The sequence below is a fragment of the Phaseolus vulgaris genome, chromosome 10 (genome assembly GCF_000499845.2).
Source record: "Phaseolus vulgaris cultivar G19833 chromosome 10, P. vulgaris v2.0, whole genome shotgun sequence".
In the NCBI taxonomy this organism is placed as follows: Eukaryota; Viridiplantae; Streptophyta; class Magnoliopsida; order Fabales; family Fabaceae; genus Phaseolus; species Phaseolus vulgaris.
The window spans coordinates 36,392,581-36,402,957 of record NC_023750.2 but is presented as its reverse complement, the minus strand read 5'-3'; the positions used below and the strand labels follow the sequence as shown (position 1 = coordinate 36,402,957).

Here is a 10,377-nt window from a genome sequence, read left to right as displayed (position 1 = left end):
TTGTAACCAATATTGGTTCTTTGGCATGAAATGAATTATATTGAAAGAAAAATAAAATGTAATTTTTTTAAAAGTTGAATCGTAGCGTAAATTTTTTATTATTTGAAAAAAAATAATAAAATCAAATATTTTAATAAGAAGTAAATTAATTTTATAAAATAATAATAATATAACTATAAAATGATAATAAAAATTTTAAAATAAAAAATATTTTAATACTAATAATAAATATAATAAAATTAGAATAAATAATATTATTAATAATAAATTTATAAAATAATTAAAATGCAATTAAAAAAATCAATAATAATAACATTAATATATAAAATACTAATAAAATTATAATTTAATATTTAATTAAAATTAATTTACAATAAAATGAATAATTTAATTATTTATCATTTTTTAAAATTTATTATATAAAAAATTCCTTTAAAAAATTATTCATTTTTCTTTCTTTTTCACTCTCTTTTCCTTAATTCTGATAACCTTAATTTAGACTCTATTTTATTTATTTATTTTCTTCCTTCTTCAAGTACACTCCCTATAGCATGAAGTAAATGAGGTAAGTCTATGTTTTTTTTGACATGTAAAGTAGTGATGAAACAAACAGAAAGTGATAGTCCTGCATTTTGATGAAATTTCAGAGAACTAGAATGGCCAAAAAGGGGAATCCAAAGCATGAGAAGATGCAGAAGAACCTATGCACCCAGCTTGCAGTTGCAGTCAGAAGCATTCAGTGGAGCTATGGGATTTTCTGGGCACCTTCAACAACTGAAGAAAGGTACAAACTCACACACATCTTGCTGTTTTTGTTTGGTTTTGTTTTGCTAGTAGTTGCTACCATTATCTCTCTTTTCTACACCCTTCACTTCCTCTTGGTCAAGTCTTGAATCCCAAATTTTGATTACTGAAAAACTGACATGGAAGTGTGCAAGTGAAAGATGTGAATGGTATGAAAGTTTGGTCAAAAGGGCCACTTCATCACCTTGGACAAAGACTGTTCCGGTTTGATAAGTTGTTTTGAGTCTAAATTCAGTTTATGCAGCTGAGTTAAGCACTTAAAAAAAAGGAAAAACTTTAGTATCAAACAGCATAAACTTCTTTCAGTTTAACCAAGTATTTTGTTTTGAAATTTTATCTATCAGCTACATTAAGTATTTTGAGAAAAACAAGAAAGAAAACTTAGTATCTGTAATGTTTTTATCTGATTCAAACATGGTTGTCTTTTGTGAAGATACTGGCTAAAATCAAAGCACAATTCACTTGACATTGCTACTTCTTAACTTACCCTATGTCATGTTTATGTGTGAAAGGGTACTGGAATGGAGAGAAGGGTACTATAATGGAGACATTAAGACAAGAAAGACAGTTCAAGCCATGGAATTGGAAATGAAGGCTGATAAAATAGGCCTGCAGAGGAGTGAGCAACTGAAGGAACTATACAAGTTTCTTCTTGCAGGAGAAGCTGATCCACAAACCAAAAGGCCTTCTGCTGCATTAGCTCCAGAGGACCTCTCAGATTTGGAGTGGTATTACTTGGTTTGCATGTCCTTTATCTTCAGTCAAAATCAAAGGTACCATTACACCATACCATACAACACTCTTAGTTGGTTTATTAGCACAAACTCTTCTAAGGGAGTTCTTTGTTGAACCTTTCTTGCTCAAGTTTTTTGTGGCCTTTTTTCTTTGGATTTGGTTTTGGTTGTCTCACCATGAAGATTTTCCTTTCCTTGTCAAGTAGTTTGCCTGGAAGAGCACAGGAAGTTGGTGACACAATCTGGTTATGTGATGCTCAGCATGCAGATAGTAAAATTTTCTCTCGTTCTTTGCTAGCAAAGGTTGGATTTTACTCATAAATCTGATTCAATCAACACACTAACTTACTGTTCTAAATATTTTGTTATCATTGGTTAAAATTTGTTGAACTTATCTGTCATTCATTGATTTTTTAAATATAAAAAAGAAACTGAATCTGGTAACATGTGTTTGCAACTTTGTATAACTGTTTGTTTTTTTTCTTTTGCTTTTTGCTGATGACTCTAGTACCATGGGAAGATGAGCATAACCCTTAGTTCTCAATTGATTCTGTGAGTGGATATACTGTACTGAAAGTGGTCCATGCTGGGCCTATTTGTGTGTCATCTGAAATCATTCCATCCATATTCATGTTGCACATGAATCCTCTCCAAATCTAAGTAACAGAGTCACTGTATCCTACACTGAATTTGATTAAATATTAAAGTAATTAAAGGATGAAATTTCATGCAGAGTATTAAATCTTTTTCTAATGTATCTCAGCAGAACAGGGTTCTTGAATCACAGAAGTGACTGCATGAAATCTTAGCCATCCAAAATGAAAGTTTGCATAAAAGTGTAACTAAAGTTTTAGGGCATTGGATTGTGACTGCAAGACCCTGCACTTGCTTTATGACAGTATGGAACCCCATCTGTAATTGGTCCTTATCACAGCTGTATTTAACACCCATTTGCCCCTAAATTTTTATACTTTCAAAATCCATCATGCATATTTGGGTCCCATTTTAATCAATTACCTCCCTCAAAACATATGCAAATTATAAAATTTGTTTCCAAGTAAAATTATCTATATTTAATCTCTTAACTCACTAAGTTCACATAAAATCAGTATTATTTTAATTTGTTGGTTTTGGTTTGGTCACAGTAAAAGTAATTTCAAACACTAGTGTGTACAAATATGACACAAAAGTTTGGTTGGAAGAAAGAGAATTAATACAGGCTCCACATCGCAAGAAAATAATATGTGAATATACATTAAAAAAAAACTGCCGTAATAAAAAAAATTAATTGATTTTTATTTTCTAATATTCAATTTTATGTATTTTTGTTTTGTTTTATTGAATCTTTGTTCTAGATATTCATTTAAGATATCATAAAAATAATTGAATTAATTAAAATAAACAAAATTAAGAATTTGATAAAATTGTAGATTTTTTAAAACAGGAAACCAATTATCTTTATTTTAAAAAAATTATAGATTAAACAAAACAGAGGATACACATAAATTATTCTATTAATGCATGATATCATATATAGCTTAATACTTGAATTTGTAAAGAGTCACTGACAGAATACTAATGTTTCTTTATCTTCAACAACTTTTTCATCTGGACATTGACATCAATTGCTGTATCCAGAGTGCGTCAATTCAGGTATGAAATTCTCTCTTGAGATTCAAATTTGTTCTACAAATTTTTTCTTTATACATGCAAACTAAGTTGAAAATATATTTGTAACTTGTGAAAGATCTGCAATTGTTTTCCCAAAAACTAAGTTGTCTTGAATGCAAGTACTATGTAACTTGAAACCAAATTAAGTATAATGTTACTATGTTATAATTTTGTGTGACTGAAACATAGATATTAAGGTTCATGCTGTGTGTTAAACCTGTTTTCCACAGACTGTGGTGTGCTTTCCCTATCAGAAAGGCGTTATTGAGATAGGCTCAACTGAAATGGTAACATTTGTGTTCTTCTTCGAGATGCTAGGTTCATTATCATTTCAATGTTGAATCTATATGAAGATATGCAGCACTTATTTTGTGATGTTTGTAAGCACTGGTACTGTTTATTTTTCATAGGTTATCGAGGACCCTAGTCTCATTCAACATGTGAAGGCTTGCTTCTTAGAAATCTCAAAGCCTACATGCTCAGATAAATCTTCCTCTGTGCTTGATAAGCCTCATGATGACAAATATCCAACATGTACCAAGGGTGACCACAGGGTGTTAGATGCAATGGTTTTGGAGAATCCATGTTCCCTTGAAAAAAATATCAAATTTGATAATCATGATCCTATCAATGAATTAGAAGGTGACAACAATGAAGATTCTGACATGGATTCTCCTGATGGTGTTGAACACCATTACCCTATGAGATCCATGATCGATGGTATGAATGGTGTGCCCTCTCAAGTTCATTTTGTGAATGATGCCTTAGTCATTGGTGCTCCTGATTCCCTGAGTTCTTGTGACTGTATGTCTGAAGCTTCTGAGAACCAAGGCAAGGATTCCAAGAATGAAGGCCAAACTCAACTTTTGGAACTTCAAGATTGCTATAAACCAAAGAGAAGCTTCTTGGATGCTGGAGCTGATGAAGACTTGTGCTACATTAGAACACTTTGTTCTATTTTGGGGACCTCATCAACATTTAAAGCAAACCCTTATGCCTGTAACTCGAATTGCAAATCTAGTTTTTCAAAATGGAAGAAAGGGAGAGTTTCTGAAAGGAAGAGGGCAAGGTTTCACCAAAGCATGTTAAAGAAGACTTTGTTTAAGGTCCCCTTTATGCACAGAAGTTACTTTTCCCGCAAGTCACAGAAAGAGAGTGACAGAATGCAATGGACTAGTAAATTTGATAATGCTGATGATGGTTTCATGGGGAAAGCATTCTCTGATAAGAAAGGAGAAATTAAAAACTTTCAGGTTGTCAAATCTTTGGTTCCATCTTCTATAAGTGAGGTATTTGCTTGTCATATACTAAAACTAATGTTACCATAGGATAGTGAATATTATGCCAATGAGGTCACTTTGTAAATATTGTAATGCAGGAGGAGAAGATTTCAATTCTTGGTGACACAATCAAGTACTTGAAAAGGCTTGAGACAAGAGTGGAAGAGCTAGAATCTTACATGGAAGTTGCAGATACTGAAGCAAGAACCAGGAGAAAATGCCCTGATGTTCTAGAACAGATGTCTGATAACTATGGCACAAGAAAGATTTGCATGGCAGTGAAACCTTGGATGAACAGGAGGAAGGCTAGTGGTATTGATGAAATAGACACAGAACTAGAAAGAATTGTTTCTGAAGAAGCAAAGGCATTGGATGTGAAAGTGAAGGTAAAGGAGCAAGAGGTTCTGATTGAGATGAAATGTCCTTACAGGGAATACATACTCTATGATATCATGGATACCATTAACAATCTCCATTTAGATGCTCACACAGTTGAATCATCAACAAGTGATGGTGTTCTCTCATTGACACTAAAATCTAAGGTTTGTCATGCTCATTTTTTTCATCAGTGCAGTGTTTATGATTGAAACATTGTTCCATTACAGAAAGGAATAGAGAAGAGTAACTTGCATCTATGTTTCTTAATACTTTCAACCATTAGAGAAGTTTGAACTCTTTGAGAACTTTTGTTTTCCAGTTTCGAGGAGCAGCAACAGCACCAATGAGGATGATCAAAGAAGCACTCTGGAAAGCATATGGAAATATTTGATTTGCCTGTTTGGATTTGTGATGATGGTGTTAGTAATAGTAAATACTTATATGATTAAACAACTTTGTAATTCTAGAACATTTATTTGCTTCCTAACAGAATATGTTTGTCCTTGGTATGAACCTTGATTTTTGTTATTGTGTTTAAAAATACTGCTTTCTTGTTACCATATTCCCATTTTGTAATTTAATTTTCTGTGATTTTTTACATCAATTACTATTGCGTTTAGTCACAGTTTTGTTTTGTTATTTAAAGATATATTAGAAAGTTAAGGAAAAAAATGCATATAAATTATTGTTATTGAACTCTCGACTCTTAAACAATGTAACTATATTATTCAACTTATCAAAACAATATTAATAATTAAAAATAGACTAAACAAATATATTTCACATAAAATTAAATAAAATTATCCTTTATTTGATCCATTTCGTGTGGATTTGTTTTCTCAATGTGAAATTTACTTTATAATTCTTAGTGGTGCCATCAACTTGTTTATTTATGATATCTTGCTCAATTCCAGGGTGCAGTCTTTAACCATCTATAATATATATTATTTAGTGTGCAAATTATGGTTATATAATTTTTTTTGAAATTTCTTAATCATTGAAGATGACAACCTAACTCAGCCAATGTTGTGCAATTTTCTTAATGTATTTTATCGATGATTAATTTCTACTAAAAATTGAATCATAATTTTTTGTGAGAATCTATTTTAAAATTTTGAAAAAAATGTACTTTTATATATATATATATATATATATATATATATCACTACAAGAAAATTATGAAATAGAAACCAATTTTTAGAGACCAAAATAATTAGTTACAATAGAAACTAAAATAGAGACCATTTTAGAAACTAAAAAAAATGGTTTCTAAATTAGTTTCTATTATTTTATATTATTGTTAAATAGTTTCTAAATTGGTATCTAATTAGCAACTAAGGTTTTAACTACCAATTATTTAGTTTCTAAATATGGTAGCAAAAATCTTGGTTGCTAATTAGATACCAATTTAGAAACTATTTAACAATAATATAAAATAATAAAAACTAATTTAGAAACCAAATTTCTTTTTAGTTTCTAAAATGGTCTCTAATTTAGTTACTATTGTAACTAATTATTTTGGTTTCTACAAATTGATTTATATTTCATGATTTTCTTATAGTGTTATATATATATATATATATATATATATATATTAAACTTATTTCACCGAATTAAATAGATTAAATCAAACTTATAAACTTTTAATTGAATATGATCACATTAATTTTCCAAAACTAACATAAATTTAAACAATAAATAAATTAATTCGATCTAATCTATCTGACCAATAATAAATTATATAAAATATGATTCACGAAAGATTAAGTTATATTAGATCAGTGTATTTGACCTCTTAATTAAAATATTAAATGCTTTGAAATGGTTGTGATGTCAAATTTTCAACTCATGATACCAAAATTAACTTTTCGTGACAAACACAAAAAATATCCAAAAATTCTCATTATTATTGGGTTTAATTTATTTTACTTCAATTAGACTAACAATTTATTAATATATGATACATATTTAATGTTATATATATATATATATATATTAAAAATTGGCTATATTTTGTTTTTATGTCTCATCCTTTAGATATCTTTGTGGATCCTTTTACTATAATAACCATATGATAATATTCTATTTTCTCAACCACAAAAGTAATATACTTAATGATGGCATATTTCAACGACCACCAATCTTTTGGGAAGTAGATTGATTAATCATGAACTCAACTAAGATTTTTATGAGTGATGAAATGATTGACCATTGATTAATTAATTAATTATTTTATTTGTACAAATAATTTTTTTTCGTAAAATTAATTTTTATTTATAAACGTTGTTCACTAGTGTTTTAAAATTTTGAATTCAACTATGTAAAATCTAATCAAAATTTATTTTGATTAAAATTAAATTCAGCAAAATCACAACAATTCTTAGTTGAACTTATTTATTTAGAATTGCGTAATGTGAGGAGCTGCCAAAATAATGAATTAATGATTGTGATCACACTTGGCATGAAAATTAAAGAAAGAATTGTTGAAAAGAAGGAAATAAAATAGTTTAGGTTTAATCATAATTAATATGGTGTGATGGTGAAGAAAGAGAATGAGATAAGAATAAGATTATTTTTATGATTATGAATGAGTGTCGTGAAGCATGTGATATGGGTAATTAGCAGCTAATGACAATACAAAATCAAAATTAATGCAATCTTAGTCTTAAGCATCTCATAAAGACAAAAAAATATTCATCAAAAAAGGAAAAAAGTTAACAAAATATGGCCATTAAAGATGGTGCACTATGAACATGCTAATCATTTTAAAAGACTTTACTTTTACATCATTAAGGTGATGTCATTTCAAAACTGAGATGAGAGAAAAGTTAATAAGGAAAAAATTCTATATATATATATTAACAATAATTTATACATAAATTAGTTTATAGTAGTTATTTTATATAATTTTTTGAATCACTTGTAAGTAAGTGAATTTCGGTTTTTAAAAAGTATGTTTTTAAAATTTGAAGACAAAAATATGAATAAATCATCATTTTAAATTTATGAAAATACAATGTTATTACAGTAATACAAATTAAAAAAAATTAAAAAGTATACTTTTTATATATTTTAATTCAAAAACTTAAAGTGATAATATTAACTATGAAAATACAGTGCTGTTACAGTAAAAGAAACCAAAATAATAAATTTTAAAATTAGAGATTTATGCCAAACTATTGAAAATTTCAGAAACTATTTTAGAAGGTTTCTGGAATTCATGTAACAGTGATAAATATTTTTGGAGGCCAAAATCTGCAAAAATTGTTTTGTCAAAATTGTTATATTCTTGAATAGGATAATATCAATTTATTTTTTTTAATTAATAGAAATCAGTTTTACATTATGTAACATCATTATGCTTTAATAAAACTTTTTTTTACAATATCTAAGTTTTATATTAAGATATTAAAACTCCTACATTACCAACTTACCTAACCTTTCAAAACAATTAAAGTGATTTGATCTTTTCATAATGTATAACTCATCATCTCAACAAGTCAAGACCCACTGGATTGGTGCTTCTTTTCTTAGATTTTGTTTTTGTAAATTTAGTTAAATATTACTTTATTAAACAAAATATTTTATGAAGTATTATGGAATTTATGCTATTTTGTTTGTTTTATTATACATTTTAGTTAACTCAACCAGAGTTTTTGAAAATGAACATGTGTAGACACAATTTATACTGAAGTGATTATTTACACATCAATTAATCATGTTACTGATAGAAAAAGTTTCAGTGCATGCAAAGGAAGGGTTTTTGTGAATAACAATGGCACAGTTATCTGGTAGTGGACTAATATTACTGTTTGCTGAATAAATGCTATGTACAACCAACAAATGAACAGCAAGAACAGAACAAATTATTTGAAGACCAACAAAGTCTTTCTGTCTACTTATTTTGTATACAAAGATCACCATCAAAATGTAAGTCACAGCAAGCATAAATTACTGTGTGTGATGAATTGATTTTCAACTTTTTGAGACCTGATTCCAGCAAAATCCTTAACTGTATACCCCACCTTTTCAAACCTTCCTCTTTGATTGTTCTCTCTGAATTTCAAGTATTCTGAGCAAACAAATGGATTGTAGATCCTCTTGTTTCCTTCTCCAACAACTTGGTCTGGTGCCATGACCACCTTCTCATCCTCAAAGCACCAAAAGAAAGCCAAGGAAAATCTGTTCACAGGCTGCTTCAAAACAACTCTATGTTCAGAAGACCTTAGTTTATCATTGCTCCATGCTTGCATCATATCCCCTATGTTCACCACTAGGGTCCCCTCAGAAGGGCTAATGTCTATCCACTTTCCATCTTGTGACTTCACTTGAAGCCCTCCTATTTCATCTTGAAATAAGATGGTGATACAACTCATATCAGTGTGCATTCCAAGCCCCTCAACATCATCCTCCAAACTTTCTGGAGCAGAATAGTTGTTTATCCTTAAGTAACCTTGACACTTGTTGAATTCAGAATCATGAAAGAGCTTATCAAAGCCATCCTCTAAGCTCATCAGCACAAGCTTTAGAATTCTCTCAGACAAATCAGCCATCTTACTGCAATATTCCTGCAGTGTCTCACTGTTCAACCCATAAAAGGAAACAATATTATTCTCTGGTTAAATGGAAACAGAAGAATAAATTAGGCATCATAGACAAGCTTGTTATGCATTACCTGAATTTGGAATTCTGTTTGTCAAAGAGGATGTCTTCAGAACTCTTAGCAGAAACATAGAAGTTTGGTCCATTAATTCTGAGGCTCTCAAAGAATGGAGAAGCAATGAAGTGAGGGGTGTAAGACTTTATAGAGGAGAAAGGACCAAGTTTAAGTTTAGCCTCAGAAGGGAGGCTGAAGAGGCATTTAGATAAATAATGGATCTGGCTGCAAAGATCTTTGGAGATCCCATGATTGATTATGTGGAAAAATCCCCAATCTTTGCAGGCTTTAGAGAGAGAGGTTAGAGAAGATGGCTGTAATGGCTGAGAAATGTCTATAATAGGAAGCTCAACAACATATTCAGACTTAGACATTATGTCTAAGATGTGGAGAAGAGATATGCTATGCTGCCACCAAAGTCTTGAGGTATTTAATATATAGAAGTTTGGTCAGAACCTTTAAATCAGAATACAGGTATAAGACAGAGTATAGATAAGACAAGTCTATTATTTTTATCAATCAAGTGGGGAAGTGCCAACAAAGATATACACCATAAAGCTATATACACCAAACTAACTTCTTGGTATTCTGCTTAGAGTCAAAAGGAATTAGGATATGAAATAGATAAAAAGGTTTAATAGTGTGATTTTATTATAAATTAACATGAGTGCTAAGTATGTTGATCTTTGCAGTAATTACTTAAAAATTCATTTAATATAAGATTTTCAAACTGAGTGGTAATATGCTAACATGTGTCTATGACCATGACTTGTTGAAAAAGGCTATAAATAAAAGGCTACATGCACAAGGGTCGAATAAAGATATACCTATTCTGTTGCTAAAAGTGCATACA

At 29.7% G+C, this 10,377-nt stretch overlaps 2 protein-coding genes across 3 annotated transcripts; one reads left to right on the top strand and one right to left on the bottom strand.

Moving 5' to 3' along the window:
- Positions 1-562: 562 nt before the first annotated feature.
- On the top strand, positions 563-5,427 carry LOC137818939 (transcription factor EGL1-like). 2 transcript variants are annotated; one of them, XM_068622602.1, is made up of 8 exons: positions 563-784; positions 1,317-1,577; positions 1,745-1,841; positions 3,177-3,191; positions 3,440-3,496; positions 3,620-4,498; positions 4,588-5,031; positions 5,187-5,427. In XM_068622602.1, exons 1-8 carry the CDS (start codon positions 636-638, stop codon positions 5,256-5,258), a joined length of 1,974 nt encoding a protein of 657 aa, XP_068478703.1. In that variant the 5' UTR covers positions 563-635; the 3' UTR covers positions 5,259-5,427. The 2 variants fall into 2 exon arrangements, with proteins under 2 accessions (XP_068478703.1, XP_068478702.1); XM_068622601.1 differs by having other exon boundaries at positions 1,742-1,841.
- A 3,224-nt stretch (positions 5,428-8,651) lies between these two features.
- LOC137819593 (gibberellin 20-oxidase-like protein) lies at positions 8,652-9,960 on the bottom strand. The gene is made up of 2 exons (XM_068623490.1): positions 9,543-9,960; positions 8,652-9,448 (listed from the first exon to the last, which is right to left on the bottom strand). Exons 1-2 carry the CDS (start codon positions 9,896-9,898, stop codon positions 8,803-8,805), a joined length of 1,002 nt encoding a protein of 333 aa, XP_068479591.1. The 5' UTR covers positions 9,899-9,960; the 3' UTR covers positions 8,652-8,802.
- Positions 9,961-10,377: the final 417 nt, after the last annotated feature.

Coding starts and splice junctions, on each gene's coding strand:
- LOC137819593 (XM_068623490.1), bottom strand. CDS start 9,898: ATGTCTAAGTCTGAATATGTTGTTGAGCTTCCTATTATAGACATTTCT. Junction 9,449..9,542: donor AAACAGAATTCCAAATTCAG/GTAATGCATAAC, acceptor TGGGTTGAACAG/TGAGACACTGCAGGAATATT.
- LOC137818939 (XM_068622601.1), top strand. CDS start 636: ATGAAATTTCAGAGAACTAGAATGGCCAAAAAGGGGAATCCAAAGCAT. Junction 3,497..3,619: donor AGATAGGCTCAACTGAAATG/GTAACATTTGTG, acceptor TATTTTTCATAG/GTTATCGAGGACCCTAGTCT. Junction 4,499..4,587: donor TTCCATCTTCTATAAGTGAG/GTATTTGCTTGT, acceptor ATTGTAATGCAG/GAGGAGAAGATTTCAATTCT.